The 16,721-nt window shown below is 48.1% G+C and overlaps 1 protein-coding gene across 1 annotated transcript in view; it reads right to left on the reverse strand.

The window, feature by feature from the left end:
• Positions 1-16,375, reverse strand: part of LOC132589023 (zinc finger and SCAN domain-containing protein 21-like) — a 49,418-nt gene extending 33,043 nt beyond the window's left edge. Inside the window, exons 1-2 of the mRNA XM_060261551.1 lie at positions 16,264-16,375; positions 1,001-1,140 (exon numbers count right to left, since the gene is read on the reverse strand). Of these exons, the coding sequence (XP_060117534.1) occupies positions 1,001-1,140; positions 16,264-16,375 (252 nt within the window). The remainder of the gene's footprint in view (positions 1-1,000; positions 1,141-16,263) is intronic.
• Positions 16,376-16,721: the final 346 nt, after the last annotated feature.

The raw sequence follows: 16,721 nt of genomic DNA on the forward strand, positions 1-16,721 counted from the left end.
CACAGAGCTGTAGCTCTCCTTCCAAACACCTGGAGGTTGGCAACCCTAGTGTGACATCTGTACCAAGGGCTGCTGAATCCCCCCCGGTCACCAGCAGGGCATGGGGGATCGGATTGGCAGATCCAGGTTAGAAAACTCCTGGATATTTGGGGGTGGAGCCTGGAGAGGACAGGGACCTCAGTGGGGTACGATGCCACAGAGTTCACCCTCCAAAACAACCATCTTCTCCAGGGAAATTGATCTCTGTAGTCTGGAGATAAACAGCCCTATATGGCCGAGGACCTGCCTACCTAAGGGACCGCCTCTCCCCATATGTTCCCCAGAGAGCACTGAGATCTAGCTCTCAAAACCTTCTAACAATCCCTGGGCCAAGAGAGGCTAAATTGAAGACAACTAGGGAGCAAGCCTTCTCAGTAATGGCCCCTCGATGGTGGAATCATCTTCCAGAGATGGTACGAGCCCTGCGGGACCTGAACCAATTCCGCAGGGCTTGCAAAACATTTCTTTTCCAGCTTGCTTTTGAGGCAGAACCTGACTAATTTGACGTGTAGCCATTTAGCCATCTTGTGGATATTATGACTTACAGTATTTTATAGCACCTATTTTATCTATTTTAAATAATTTATTATGCAATTGATTATATTTAAAACTGTTGTTTACATTGTTTTACTTGAATCATGGAATTCCATGTCTGTGAGCCGCCCTGAGCCCGCCTTTGGCGGGGGAGGGCGGGATACAAAAATAAATTTATTATTATTATTATTGTTGTTGTTGTAATTCCAGGAATCCCCAGGTCCCACCTGGAGGCTGGCATCCCTCTCACACAGCATTGCTCTTGCTGAAAAAAACAGTTTGCATCAGAAGCCCCAGGGAAGATTTCTCTTTTATCTGTACCCACAGCCCTTTGAGGGTCTGGCAAAGAGGGGCAAAGTGTCTTGTTGTGGTTGCCAAAGGAATTGTCTGTCTTGCTTTTCTGAGCATCAGGATATTAGATGTATACATTTGGGTCACATCGGTGGGTGTCGTGGGAATGAAAGAACTTCAGCGCTTCGTTAACTGGCAACGCTTTCATTTCTCGGCTTGTTATTGTCTTCTGGCGCTGGGAGCTTTCGCAGGCCGTTCGCTTTCTGTACAGCCAGACTGTTGTTGCAAAGAGAGAGAGAGAGAGAGAGACAAGAACACTCTTTTTTAAAAGGTAAGACTCAGGCATTGCTTGGCAAGTGCCGCAGATTGTCTCAGTGGCCTTTTGAGTGTGCCGTGCATCGAAGAAGCCTTTTAACGGCAAAGCATCGTCTGCAAGCAACCACGTCCATCATTCGGCTTCAAACGCTACAGAGGAGGCATTCATCATGAGTAGGCCGGTGCGCCAGGGTTGTCAGTCGATTTGAAATTCTGAGTCGATTTGACGGCTCTTTTTGCAAATGCTGCTGATATAAACAGAGTGCAGGGCTGAGGAGTAGGGATGCTGGTGCGAACCCGACTCTGTGTTGTCATGTTCCGTTAGCATAAAGCTCCCTGAAGTCCTTCCCCTTAGGGTTGCCAGTTCTGAGATGAGAATAGGGTTCCCGAGTCCCCCACGGTATCATAGAGTCCCCCCCCCCAATTGCTAGAGTGTCCCCACGTGAAACCATAGAGTTCCTGCAAATTCCTAGGGCATCCCTGAACGTGTCCGGCACAATACGTCACTCCCAGGCGCAGCACACCCCATGCGGCAACAGGACTCTTTGGGGGGGGGGGGATCCCTCCGGCAGCCTCCTCCCTGCTGGTGGGTCGGGGCCCCCAGCAGGAACTTGGCAGCCCTAGCTGGGAAATACCTGGAGATTAGGGGGTGGAGCCTGAGGAAGGTGGAGTTTGGGGAGGGGCGGAGCTTCAGTGGGATATAATGCTGTAGAGTCCACCTTCAAAGCAGCCATTTTCTCCAAGTGAACTGATCTCTGTTGCCTGGAGATCAGCTGAACAAAGTATGAGTCCGGTGGTGCCTTTAAGACCAACAAAGTTTACTTCTGGGTATAAGCTTTTGGGTGCATCCAAAGAAGTGTGCATGCACGCAAAAGCTTATACCCAGAATTAAACGTTGCACCATTGGACTCGAACTTGGTTCTCTTGCTTCAGACCGGGGTGGAATTCTAGCAGGAGCTCCTTTGCATATTAGGCCACACACCCCTGATGTAGCCGATCCCCCAAGAGCTTACAAAAAAGAGCCTTGTAAGCTCGTGGAGGATTGGCTACATCAGCGGGGTGTGGCCTAATATGCAAAGGAGCACCTGCTAGAATTCCACCCCTGCTTCAGACCAATACGCCCACCCACCTGAATCTCTCTGGAGTATTGTAAGGTTTTGCTCTGGGTATCGCTCAAGTTGACTTTTCCATTGAATGAAGAAAAAGCATTTATTGAGATAAATCAGCAAGGGAAACACTTATGGCAAGGAAGCCTTTCTTTGCCAGGACTAAAGTCAAATTAAACGTAACTATTATTTACAGATAGATGACCTAACAGCCCCAGCCTTACACACCAGAATTCGAGGTGCGTAAATCCAGAGTCAAAATATATTTCAAAGAGTGCTCAGGTCAACAGTGTTTTGGACAAGGTTGCACATTCCAGTCCGTAGCTATCCTCCCATGTCTCTGTCTTCTGTTTCCTAGGAGACGGGGACATCAGGCGATTCTCTCATGGTCACGCTTCCCTCTTTGGGGTCGGGATCCCTTCCTTAAAACAGTCTCTAGGTTAGTTCCTCCAAAGGATTAAGTACACAACATAACAATTGGTTGAATACAAGTCTTACAGATACATTAGTTGCTTTTTTATTTTTATTTATTTTGTAGACTTATATTCTGCCCTTTCCTGTAAACGGGCTTAGGGTGGATCACAACCCAATTTAGGTAACAATAAAAACCCCAGAAATGATGACCGCCTCTCCCCATATGAGCCCTGAAGGTTGCTACGATCTGACAACCAACGTCTTCTGGTCATGAAGATGAAGATATTGGATTTATATCCCGCCCTCCACTCCGAAGAGTCTCAGAGCGGCTCACAATCTTCTTTACCTTCCTCCCCCACAACAGACACCCTGGCCCAAAGAACGTTCTTTGGTCATCCCTGGCCCAAAGAACGTCTGACTTGCCTTGACCAGGACCATGGCCTTTTCGGCCCTGGCCCCAACCTGGTGGAATCAGCTCTTTATGGAGATACGTGCCCTACCGGATTTGCTACCTTTTCATAGGACCTGTAAGATGGAGCTGTTCTGTCAGGCATTTGGTTGAGGCAAGCGGGCATCCTTTTCCTTATTGCCTATACCATCGGCTATCCTCCCCCACAGTGATCCGTCATCTGAATTCTTATATCTAGGCCACTGATTATACTCCAACCTGCACTATGAGCCCGCCCGCCTTTGTTATACCTCACGTGTTGTTGTTTTAATTGCATTTTATGGGTTTTATTGTATTGGACTGGTTTTACTTGGATGTGATCCGCCCTGAGCCCGCCTGGGAAAGGGCGGAATATAAATTTACCAAAATAAATAAACAAAAAGGACTGAAAACAATGCAATAAAATTGACAAGGCCGGAAATAATAATTAAAGTGCATCATAGGCGGGAAAGGCACATTTTACATAATAAACAATCGGCCCAAGAATAAAACGATGCTAATAATACATAGTAGGGCATGATGTCACAAAAAGGGAGGCCAACTACAGGGCTCTTCTTACAGGGCCTACTGTAAGCTCTTGGAGGATTGGCTACATTGGGAGGGTGGCCTAATATGCAAAGGAGCCCCTGCTACAAAAAAAGCCCTGGTTCACACTAATGGGAAAGCCTCACCTGTGAGGTTATCTAAAGGCCCAGGGGGAAATCCTTGGTTCAGTCTCTCCAAACTTCTCCACTTAGGTCAGCATTGGCTTGGAGTGCACCTGTGGAATTCCTGTAGGGAGGCCAGCCTCCAGGTGGGGCTGGTGAGCTCCTGGAATTACAGCTCATCTCTAGACTACCAAATTCAGTTCCCTGGGTGGAAATGGATGCTTTCAAGCAGAGGTGTCAAACATGCAGCTCAAGGGCCAGATCAGGCCCCTGGAAAGTTCCTATCAGGCCCATGAGCAACTCACTGTCATCTGCTTCTGTCTCTCTCTTTTGCTTCTTTCTGCATCACAGCTTGCTTTGCCAGGTTTGATTAATTGCTACAATCGCACAGGAGCTACAGAGCAGAGCCTCTAGTTTCTCCATTGCCTGACCAGCCCATGAAGCAACTTATGTACAAAAGCTTGAAATGCCCAGCCGTTTCATATTTTCCTCTGGGTGTACTCTTAGGCTCAAAGCACTGACCACAAGATTTCTGTAACAAATGCCAAATAAATTTAAAGTTAATTTAAAATAAATGTAACTAAGTTGGTCTTAAAGGTGCAACTTGACTCCTATTTTGTTCTAAATTGAAAGTTGGTTTAACAACTTACAAATAAACACCTGAACAACACCTGAGCAGCCTATTCGAGATTACTACAGAACAGACATTGTCTCCAGATTGTGATGCAATAATTCAGAGCAAGAGGTGTCCGTTATCAGAAACTGTTACTAAAATATTGCAAGAGTGCTAATCTTTTAAGCATTTTTTAAAAAAAAGTTTACTTGTGTTTGTGTCCTTTATAAAGTTTACCTGGCATTTATAAACTTTATAAAATTGACCAGGCATTACATTTTATTACACATGTGGCCTGGCCCAACAAGGTCTCATTTAAGCCAGATACAGTCCTCATAACAAATGAGTTCAATACCCCCGTTTTGGAGGGTGTACTGTATGGCATCGTATTCCACTGAGATCCTGCCCGGGCTCCATCCTTAAACCTCCAGTTTCCCAGCCTGGAGCTGGCAACCCTACTCCCACCCCCTGCCAGTGGCTGGGAAGGGGAACCTGGCAGCCCTTCATGCCTGTTTAAAAGCCTCAAAACATAGCCACCCCAGACATGGCTGGTGTGTCGGAGTAGGCCAAGTAGGCAGCCGCCTAAGGCACCACCTGGCCTAGGGGGGCACCGCCAGGCGCCCCCTCTCTTCACTCCCTGCCTTCCCCAATGGAGTGCATACGCTGCCCGGCCAGTTTCGCGTTCGTGAAAGTGGGCGGCGCCTGTGCAGTGCTCTCCTTGGAGTCCGGCAGGGATAAATTAACGAATTGTAAAAGCTGAAGAAGAGCCAATGACAGTTTCTAAAAATTGGCTCCTGTGGAAGTCGTATGCTGCCACTCATCCTTCCGACTCTACTTTAACAGAGCCATGCGGTGGGAGCCATAGCTCAATGATAGAGCATCTTTCTCGCATGCACAAGATCTTGTCCCTGGCACCTGCAGCTAAAAGGATCAAGTAGAAATGGTCATGTGAAGGTCTTGTCCCTGGCACCTCCAGCTAAAAGGATCAAGTAGAAATGGTCATGTGAAGGTCTTGTCCCTGGCACCTCCAACTAAAAGGATCAAGTAGAAATGGTCATGTGAAGGACTTGTCTCTGGCACCTCCCGCTAAAAGGATCAAGTAGAAATGGTCATGTGACGGTCTTGTCCCTGGCACCTCCAGCTAAAAGGATCAAGTAGAAATGGTCATGTGAAGGTCTTGTCCCTGGCACCTCCCACTAAAAGGATCAAGTAGAAATGGTCATGTGAAGGTCTTGTCCCTGGCACCTCCAGCTAAAAGGATCAAGTAGAAATGGTCATGTGAAGGTCTTGTCCCTGGCACCTCCAGCTAAAAGGATCAAGTAGAAATGGTCATGTGAAGGTCTTGTCCCTGGCACCTCCAGCCAAAAGGATCAAGTAGAAATGGTCATGTGAAGGTCTTGTCCCCGGCACCTCCAGCTAAAAGGATCAAGTAGAAATGGTCATGCGAAGGTCTTGTCCCCGGCACCTCCAGCTAAAAGGATCAAGTAGAAATGGTCATGTGAAGGTCTTGTCCCTGGCACCTCCAGCCAAAAGGATCAAGTAGAAATGGTCATGTGAAGGTCTTGTCCCCGGCACCTCCAGCTAAAAGGATCAAGTAGAAATGGTCATGTGACGGTCTTGTCCCCGGCACCTCCAGCTAAAAGGATGAAGTAGAAATGGTCATGTGAAGGTCTTGTCCCCGGCACCTCCAGCTAAAAGGATCAAGTAGAAATGGTCATGTGACGGTCTTGTCCCTGGCACCTCCAGCTAAAAGGATCAAGTAGAAATGGTCATGTGACGGTCTTGTCCCTGGCACCTCCAGCTAAAAGGATCAAGTAGAAATGGTTATGTGAAGGTCTTGTCCCTGGCACCTCCAGCTAAAAGGATGAAGTAGAAATGGTCATGTGACGGTCTTGTCCCTGGCACCTCCAGCTAAAAGGATGAAGTAGAAATGGTCAAGTGAAGGTCTTGTCCCTGGCACCTCCAGCTAAAAGGATGAAGTAGAAATGGTCATGTGAAGGTCTTGTCCCTGGCACCTCCAGCTAAAAGGATCAAGTAGAAATGGTCAAGTGAAGGTCTTGTCCCTGGCACCTCCAGCTAAAAGGATCAAGTAGAAATGGTCAAGTGAAGGTCTTGTCCCTGGCACCTCCAGCTAAAAGGATCAAGTAGAAATGGTCAAGTGAAGGTCTTGTCCCTGGCACCTCCAGCTAAAAGGATGAAGTAGAAATGGTCAAGTGAAGGTCTTGTCCCTGGCACCTCCAGCTAAAAGGATGAAGTAGAAATGGTCATGTGAAGGTCTTGTCCCTGGCACCTCCAGCTAAAAGGATGAAGTAGAAATGGTCAAGTGAAGGTCTTGTCCCTGGCACCTCCAGCTAAAAGGATGAAGTAGAAATGGTCATGTGAAGGTCTTCTCCCTGGCACCTCCAGCTAAAAGGATGAAGTAGAAATGGTCATGTGAAGGTCTTCTCCCTGGCACCTCCAGCTAAAAGGATGAAGTAGAAATGGTCATGTGAAGGTCTTGTCCCTGGCACCTCCAACTAAAAGGATCAAGTAGAAATGGTCATGTGAAGGTCTTGTCCCTGGCACCTCCAGCTAAAAGGATCAAGTAGAAATGGTCAAGTGAAGGTCTTGTCCCTGGCACCTCCAGCTAAAAGGATGAAGTAGAAATGGTCAAGTGAAGGTCTTGTCCCTGGCACCTCCAGCTAAAAGGATGAAGTAGAAATGGTCATGTGAAGGTCTTGTCCCTGGCACCTCCAGCTAAAAGGATGAAGTAGAAATGGTCATGTGAAGGTCTTCTCCCTGGCACCTCCAGCTAAAAGGATGAAGTAGAAATGGTCATGTGAAGGTCTTGTCCCTGGCACCTCCAACTAAAAGGATCAAGTAGAAATGGTCATGTGAAGGTCTTGTGAAAAACTCTGTTTTTTAAATTTTTTTGCGAGGGGAGCAGTAGTGGGCAGGCTCGCCTAGGGCACCAAAAACCCTAGCACCGGCCCTGACCCCAGAGCTCCAGATACCCACGGATCAATTCTCCATTATACCCTATGGGAATCAGTCTCTATAGGGAATAATGGAGTGCCCATCAGACATTTCCCTCCCCCCCCCTCGCTTTCTGATGAACCTGGGGGGAGGGCCTCCCAACTGGGGGTCTTGAGCTTTTTGGAGTTTAGTGCCATTTTAAAATCTTGCTGGAGACTTTCTGTCCCATTTGTCCATTGGGAATTCTAGGTGCAGTCTTTGGACGCACTGAAAAAGAATCCGGTGGGTTTTGCAGCTTTGAGCAACTTATTAATGCATCAGAAACACTTTGATGGCTTTTCTGAGCTTTTGCCTTTGGTTGGGAGATGCGGTTGGAGCCCCCTATGCTAGAAGGGCATTCCAAGCGGGAATAATCAAGTCGACCTCCTGTTCATCGGGTCTCCTTTGATGGAACTGTGAAACTTTTGGGGAATTGTTACTGCTTTGTAGTCTTCTATTGAACATACTTGTATGATTTTGTTTCAATACATTCTTAGCTATTTGGTCGCTGTAACTTCCGTTGTGCTGTCTTTATCCTACAAGTGACCTCCCCGCCCCCCCCCACACACACACAGCTGGGGATTGGCAACCCTAAACCAAAAGTTTCAAGTTTCAAGGAAAAGTTGGGTTTTCTTAGGGGAAATGAAAACCGAAGGGGTGGGTAAGGAGGAACCACATCGTGACTCGCTGAGGGCATTCGAAGCATGACGAGGAGAAGTAACCAGCGTGTTAGATCGGCTTTGAATGGATTCTTTTTAGGCAACAGGTATTAAAGACGAAGCGTATTTCAGAGACGTCGTGACATTTATTTCGCCCGAGCCCTGACAGCTTCCATCGTGTGGGATTCTTCCTGCTATTCTGAAAGCTGTAAGGGTGTTCGTCCTGAGACGCAAAATATCTGCTCGGGGATTTGATACAGACATTAAAGCAGGGCCTGTGCTTTGAATCTACTCATCAGTTTCAGCCAGTCACAGTGAACAAAGACTGATTTGTTTGTCATTAGGAAGAGGACTCCAAAGGGAGTTCTGGCCATCACATTTAAAGGGACCACATTCCTTTTAAACGCCCTCCCTCCCTTGGAAATAACGGAGAATGGGGGCACCTTCTTTGGGATCTAATTTTTTTGAAAATTGAGGGGGGGGGGGAGATCGATGAGAGGCATCAGATACTATGCTGAAATTTTGGTGCCTCTACCTCAAAAAACAGCCCCCCCCCTAAGCCCCAGATACCCATGTATTGATTCTCCATTATACCCTATGGGGACACAGTGCTGTTTTCCTATAGAAATGCATGAATCATAGAATCATAGAGTTGGAAGGGACCTCCAGGGTCATCTATTCCAACCCCCTGCACAATGCAGGAAACACACAAACACCTCCCCCTAAATTCACAGGATCTTCATCGCTGTCAGATGGCCATCTAGCCTCTGTTTAAAAACCTCCAAGGAAGGAGAGCCATTCATTTATTGAAAGGAAAGGAAAAGGGGTTTTGGAGGCTTTTAAACAGAGGCTAGATGGCCATCTGACAGCAATGGTGATTCTAAGAATTAGGCAGGGCGTGAGAAGGAGGGCAGGAAGGGCTGCATCCAGGGCCAACCCAGCCACTAGGCAAACTAGGCCCTGCGTGGGCACCAAATTGGGTGCCCCCCCATGTGACTCGGTGATGTTATCAGTGCACATGGGATTCACTGCCACAGGAGGTGACAGCGGCTACAAGCCAGCTTCAAGAGGGGATTAAATCAACATCTGGAGCAGAGGTCCATCAGTAGCTATTTGCCACAGCATATTGCTGTAAATCTCTGTCTGGGGCAGTGATGCTCTTTATTCTTGGAGGGGGGCACAGTGGGAGGACAGTTGGTTTTCATACCTCACTTTTTCTACTCTAATATATAACACCTTTCAGTCCTTTTTCATGGCAAAAGGGGCAGATGCAGTAAAAATGTCAGAAAAACTCCATTCCCAATAATTTGTATTTCAAAAGTGGCACTTTAAAGACACATATGCATGCACAGTGTTGGGGTTTTTAAGGGCTTTTTTTTTTGTAGCAGGAATTCCTTTGCATATCAGGCCACGCCTGATGTAGCCAATCCTCCAAGAGCTTACAGTAGGTCCTGTACAAAGAGCCCTGTAAGGAATTCTAGCAGGACCTCCTTTGCATATTAGGCCACGCCCCCCTGATGTAGCCAATCCTCCTGGAGCTTCCAGTAGGCCCTGTACTTAGAGCCCTGTAAGGAATTCTAGCAGGACCTCCTTTGCATATTAGGCCACCCCCCCCTGATGTAGCCAATCCTCCTGGAGCTTCCAGTAGGCCCTGTACTTAGAGCCCTGTAAGGAATTCTAGCAGGACCTCCTTTGCATATTAGGCCACGCCCCCCTGATGCAGCCAATCCTCCTGGAGCTTCCAGTAGGCCCTGTACTTAGAGCCCTGTAAGGTATTCTAGCAGGACCTCCTTTGCATATTAGGCCACACACCCTGATGCAGCCAATCCTCCTGGAGCTTCCAGTAGGCCCTGTACTTAGAGCCCTGTAAGGAATTCTAGCAGGACCTCCTTTGCATATTAGGCCACCACCCCCCCCCCCGATGTAGCCAATTCTCCTGGAGCTTCCAGTAGGCCCTGTACTTAGAGCCCTGTAAGGAATTCTAGCAGGACCTCCTTTGCATATTAGGCCACACCCTCCTGAGGCAGCCAATCCTCCTGGAGCTTACAGTAGGCCCTGTAAGAAGAGCCCTGTAAGGAATTCTAGCAGGACCTCCTTTGCATATTAGGCCACACACACACACACCCCCGATGTAGCCAATCCTCCTGGAGCTTCCAGTAGGCCCTGTACTTGGAGCCCTGTAAGGAATTCTAGCAGGACCTCCTTTGCATATTAGACCACACACCCCCTGATGTAGCCAATCCTCCAAGAGCTTACAGTAGGTCCTGTACAAAGAGCCCTGTAAGCTCTTGGAGGACTGGCTACATCAGGGTGTGTGTGGCCTGATAAGCAAAGGAGTTCCTGCTACAAAAAAAAAAGCCCTGGGTCTAAAAAAAAAAAATGAGGCAAGAAACTTGATTTTTTTGTATTTTAGGCACTGAAATCAGAGAACGAAACACAAAGAAGCAGCCAGGGACTCATGCTGGGGGCTTGCTTTGATCCGAACGAGAGCTTTTGGTTTTCAGAACTTCCTTGTACAACTTCTAGGTTAAAGTTTCCAGCTTCAGAAAGTGTTTTTAATTGACATGTAGCCGGGTGGTGGCAGAAGACGGGCTAGCGTTTCAGGTACTGCGGCTTCCCTTCATTTTTAATTGGATATACCCGGAACGTCGAGGCGCCGAAACAACTGCATCGTCTCCTTCCATGTGCTGCATTTAATTATACGCTGCGCTGATTTGAATCTTTTTATAGGGTTTCCTTTTTCATAAAATGCAAGAAATATTCCAACGCAATGCTCTCCTGATTCAAGTGTGTGCAGATAATTGGGGCTTCCTGTAGCTTCCAGATGGTTTAAGGGGGGGGGGAGAATTCCACCCCTCCAAATTTTGTGATTATGAGGAGTGCACAAAAAAGGAGGAGGAGGGAAGTGCAAACAAATTTAGGAAGGAAGTGGAACACTTCAGCCTGATGGGAGAAATCTGAGTCAAACAGGGGAAGGCACAATTGTAGAAGAAGAAAAATACCGCAGTTTTATACCCTGCCCTTTTCTCTGAATCAGAGTCTCAGAGCAGCATATAATCTCCTTTATCTCCTTCCCCCCACAACAGACACCCTGTGAAGAGAGTGGGGTTGAGAGAGCTCTCCCAGAAGCTGGCCTTTCAAGGACAACCCCTGTGTTAGCTATGGCTGACCCAAGGCCATTCCAGCAGCTGCAAGTGGAGGAGTGGGGAATCAAACCTGGTTCTCCCAGATAAAAGTCTGCGCACTTATCCACTACACCAACCTGGCTCTCACTACTGCATTTTGTGCAAGGCCTGCTAAGTCAGCACAACAAAGGATCGAGAGATTACAAGAGCACCACAACAAACACTTTTATTCTAAAGGGGGTTAAGCCAAGGCCATTTCAACCAGTGCTTTAGATCACCCGGTTTCACAGGTTAGCCATGCTGGGCTGCAGTAGAACAGTTAGATTTTAGTCCAATGTAGGGTTGCCAGGTCCTCCCTTGTCGGCAGCAGGGGGGCTTTAGGGAGCATTCCAGGAGGGGGCAGGGAGGTCCCCCATGTGATGATGTCACACAGAACTGATGTCATCATGCTGGGGACGCAGCCCCTCGAAAGGCACTGGCGGCGCCGGCTTGCAAAAGCCATTTGACTTTAAATAGTTTTTGCTAGAGGGCATTGCACAAGCTTGAACTCCAAGGTTATTTTTTTGCAAGCGGGTGCTGCCGACGCCTGAACGCTGAGGGGAGGATTCTCTGCTTGGAGTTCAGATGTGCGGCCAGCAACCACACCTCTCCCTCCTCTCTGGCAAGATTTAAAGGGCCCTCCATGGCAAACCTAGGCGGTACAATTAAAAAAAAATTATTTCTTTATTATTTATTTATTTATCGGATTTATATCCTGCCCTCCCCTGGGGGGCTCAGGGCGGCTAACAACAGTTAAAGGGAGCACATTCAGCCGGGGCTTCGGGGACTGCATTGGCTGCCGATAGCATACCGAGTTCGGTACAAGGTGCTGGTTATGACCTTTAAAGCCCTTTATGGTCTAAGACCTGCCTACCTTAGGGACCATCTCTCCCCACACGTTCCCCAGAGAGTGCTGAGATCGGGGTCCCAGAACCTCCTTACAATCCCTGGGCCAAAGGAGGCCCGTCTGAAAACAACTAGAGACAGGGCCTTTTCGATTGCAGCCCCCTGTTGGTGGAACCAGCTCCCGGAGGAGGTGAGGGCCTTGCGGAATCTTAGACAGTTCCGCAGGGACTGTAAGACAACCCTCTTCCGGCTGGCATACAACTGACTGATATCTGAATATCCAAATTCATGAACATCAGCATATCTGAACTTTGGAATACTTGAAAAACCGACTTTCAGGGAAGATGTAGCATGGTATATTGATAAATGTGTTTTTATGTATTTTACTGTATTAATTTTTAATGTGTTTAACCTGATTTACTGTTAGAGTTTTATGTTGTGGGCCGCCCTGAGCCCGCTTCGGTGGGGTAGAGCGGGATATAATTCGAAATAAATAAATAAATAAATAAAATTAAAAACATTGACAATTAACAAACATAGAATATTAAAAAGTAAAATATATAATAAAACGCTTCCATATATGTCCGCAATCATCAATCCATTCGTTAAAAGTCCAAGATGGCAGGTTTCTGATTTCCATTATATTACCTCAGTGAGATTGTCGGCGCTGTAAGGTAATAACCACCTCCCCCTAACCATTATAGGCAAGTTTGAATAGTTCGGTCTTACAGGCCCTGCGGAGCTGTGGCAGGTCCCACAGGGCCCTGACCTTTTCATCATGTGGAGGGCATTCCACAAAGTGGGAGCTATTACCAAGAATGCTCTGGCTCTGGTGGTGGACAATCGAGCGTCTTTCGGTCCAGGGATCTTAAGGAAGATATTGGATTGGATTTATAGCCCGCCCTCCACTCCAAAAAGTCTCAGAGCAGCTCACAATCTCCTTTATCTTCCTCCCCACAACAGACACCCTGTGAGGTAGATGAAGATATTGGATTTATATCCCGACCTCCACTCTGAAGAGTCTCAGAGCGGCTCACAATCTCCTTTCCCTTTCTCCCCCACAACAGACACCCTGTGAGGTAGATGAAGATATTGGATTTATAGCCCGCCCTCCACTCCAAAGAGTCTCAGAGCAGCTCACAATCTCCTTTATCTTCCTCCCCACAACAGACACCCTGTGAGGTAGATGAAGATATTGGATTTATAGCCCGCCCTCCACTCCAAAGAGTCTCAGAGCAGCTCACAATCTCCTTTATCTTCCTCCCCACAACAGACACCCTGTGAGGTAGATGAAGATATTGGATTTATAGCCCGCCCTCCACTCCGAAGAGTCTCAGAGCGGCTCACAATCTCCTTTATCTTCCCCTCCCCCACAACAGACACCCTGTGAGGTAGATGAAGATATTGGATTTATAGCCCGCCCTCCACTCCAAAGAGTCTCAGAGCAGCTCACAATCTCCTTTATCTTCCTCCCCACAACAGACACCCTGTGAGGTAGATGAAGATATTGGATTTAAATCCCGACCTCCACTCCAAAGAGTCTCAGAGCGGCTCACAATCTCCTTTACCTTCCCCTCCCCCACAATAGACGCCCTGTGAGGTAGATGAAGATATTGGATTTTTATCCCACCCTCCACTCCGAAGAGTCTCAGAGCAGCTCACAATCTCCTTTACCTTCCTCCCCCACAACAGACACCCTGTGAGGTGGGTGGGGCTGGAGAGGGCTCTCACAGCAGCTGCCCTTTCAAGGACAACCTCTGCCAGAGCTATGGCTGACCCAAGGCCATGCTAGCAGGTGCAAGTGGAGGAGTGGAGAATCAAACCCAGTTCTCCCAGATAAGAGTCCACACACTTAACCACTACACCAAACTGGCTCTTAAGGAGATTCTGAGACCTTGAATGTAGTGCTTTCTGGGGTACATATGGGGAAAAGGTGGTCCCGAAGGTAGACAGGTCCCAGGCTGTATGGGGCTTTAAAGGTTATAACCAGCACCTTGAAGCGAATCCAAAACACCACAGGCAACCAGTGTAACACTTTCAGCACAGGCTGAATGTGCTCTCATACAGGTAGCTCCATTAACAGCCTGGCTGCTGTGTTAATGGAGACATCACTCTGCCAACAAAAGTCCGTATAGTCAAAGCGATGGTATTCCCAATAGTAATGTATGGCTGTGAGAGCCTGACCGTAAGGAAGGCTGAGCGCAGAAGAATAGATGCTTTTGAGATGTGGTGCCGGAGAAGAATCTTGAGAGTCCCTTGGAGTGCAAGAAGATCCAATCAGTCAGTGCTAAGGGAAATCAGCCCAGACTATTCCCTGGAAGGTCAGATGCTGAAGCTGAAGCTCAAATCCTTTAGCCATCAAGTGAAAAGGGAGCACTCACTGGAGAAGACCCTGATGCTGGGAAAGACAGAAGGCAAAAGAAGAAGGGGACGGCAGAAGATGAGATGGCTGGACAGCGTTACTGATGTAACTAACCTGAATTTGAGTGAACTTTGGAGGATGGTGGAAGACAGGAGGGCCTGGCATGACTGGGCCCATGGGGTCGCAAAGAGTCAAACTTGACTGTGCGACTGAACAACAAACCAGCTGATTGGCAGGCCACATGCTCTGTCAACTACCAGTTTGCTTTTGACACTCCTTGGGAGCAAGGGGGAGCCAGGAAGGGACGGCAGTAGCAAGCAGAGACCAGCATAGCTATTCTCTAAAACGAAAATGCTGAGCTTCAGGACTATATGAACAGGAAATCACTCAATCTCAGCAATCTTTCTGTATTGCAGAGATCTTTCCAGTTGTTTACCCTCCCAACTCCTTGTGTCCTCCTGACTTGCATCTGTGTTCCTGTGCATTCCAGCTAAAAAGAAAAAAGCCATGTTTCATCCTGAATTGCCTTTCAAAATCCTGAATTTGAGCAGACTTCAGAGGATGGTGGGTTCCCTGATCCCCCTGGAGCTGAATCTTGGGGGCATTTTGGGATGGAGGAACAGCCACAAAGGTGATGGTCTGTATTTATTTATTTATTTATTTATTTAGAATTTATATCCCGCCCTTCCCACAAGTGGCTCAGGGCGGCTTCCAGCATTAGATCCATCATAAATTAAACAATATTTAAACATGCAAGGGAATAACTTTAAAACAGATAAAACAGATAAAACCATAAAATTAATAAATATTCCAATATATATATATACAGAGATCTGGCAGGTTGCATTAAAATTCTCAAGCTAGGTGTAGGCTAACCGGAAGAGGGTTGTTTTACAGGCCCTGCGGAACTGAACAAGGTCCCTCAGGGCCCTCACCTCTTCCGGTAGCTGATTCCACCATGTAGGGGCCATAACAGAGAAGGCCCTTTCTCTTGTAGCTTTCAAGCGGGCTTCTTTCGGCCCAGGGACAGTAAGGAAGTTTTGTGATCCCGACCTCAGTACTCTCTGGGGAACATGCGGGGAGAGACGGTCCTTCAGGTAGACAGGTCCCAAGCCATATAGGGCTTTAAAGGTGATGACCAGCACCTTGTACCGGACTCGGTATATCACTGGAAGCCAGTGCAGAGTCCGAAGACCCTGCTGAATGTGCTCCCACTTTGGGAGGCCCAATAACAGCCGGGCCGCGGCATTCTGCACCAGCTGCAATTTCCGAGTTCGGGACAGGGGCAGCCCCATGTAGAGGGCATTACAGTAGTCCAACCTCGAGGTGACCGTAGCATGGATCACTGTTGCTAGGTCGTCGCGCTCCAGGAAGGGGGCCAACTGCCTTGCCCGCCTAAGGTGAAAAAACGCGGACTTGGCAGCGGCTGCTATCTGAGCCTCCATCTTTAAAGAAGGCTCCAATAACACCCCCAAGCTCTTGACCCTGTCCGCCGCTATCAGCGGCGCACCGTCAAAGGCTGGTAGGGGGATTCCCCCTCCCGGGCCGCGGCGACCCAAGCAAAGGACCTCTGTCTTCGCAGGGTTAAGCTTCAGCCCGCTCAGTCTGAGCCACTCAGCTACGGCATGCAATGCCCGATCTAGATTTTCCGGGGCGTAGGTCGGCTGGCCGTCCATCAGTAGATAGAGCTGGGTGTCATCAGCATACTGATGACACCCTAGCCCGTACCTTCGGGCAATCTGGGCAAGAGGCCGCATGTAGATGTTAAATAACATCGGGGAGAGAACCCCAGACTGTAGGTAGCAGTCCTAGTGTCCATGGAAACACAGACTTGAATTCAGCCCACGAGCCAGGCAGCCTGGCTGATTTTGCATCAGTGGACGTTTCCAAGTAGCTTCCAAGGGCAGCCCCACGTCGATCATGTTACAGCGGTCTAGATCCATGGTTACTATCATATGGCAGTTAATCCAAACTAGAAGGCCAAATTCTATGCTAAAGGAAAGGGAAGGTCCCCTGTGTAAGCACCAGTCGTTTCCGACTCTGCGGTGACGTTGCCTTCACAACATTTTCACGACAGACTTTTTACGGGGTGGTTTGCCATTGCCTTCCCCAGTCATCTACGCTTTCCCCCCAGCAATTTGGGTACTCATTTGACTGACCTCGGAAGGATGGAAGGCTGAGTCACCCTCGAGCCGGCTACCTTAAAACCTAGCTTCCACCAGGGATCGAACTCAGGTCGCGAGCAGAGTTTAGGACTGCAGTACTGCAGCTTTAACATTGCTCCACGGG

Source organism: Heteronotia binoei, chromosome 21 (genome assembly GCF_032191835.1).
Source record: "Heteronotia binoei isolate CCM8104 ecotype False Entrance Well chromosome 21, APGP_CSIRO_Hbin_v1, whole genome shotgun sequence".
NCBI lineage: Eukaryota > Metazoa > Chordata > Lepidosauria > Squamata > Gekkonidae > Heteronotia > Heteronotia binoei.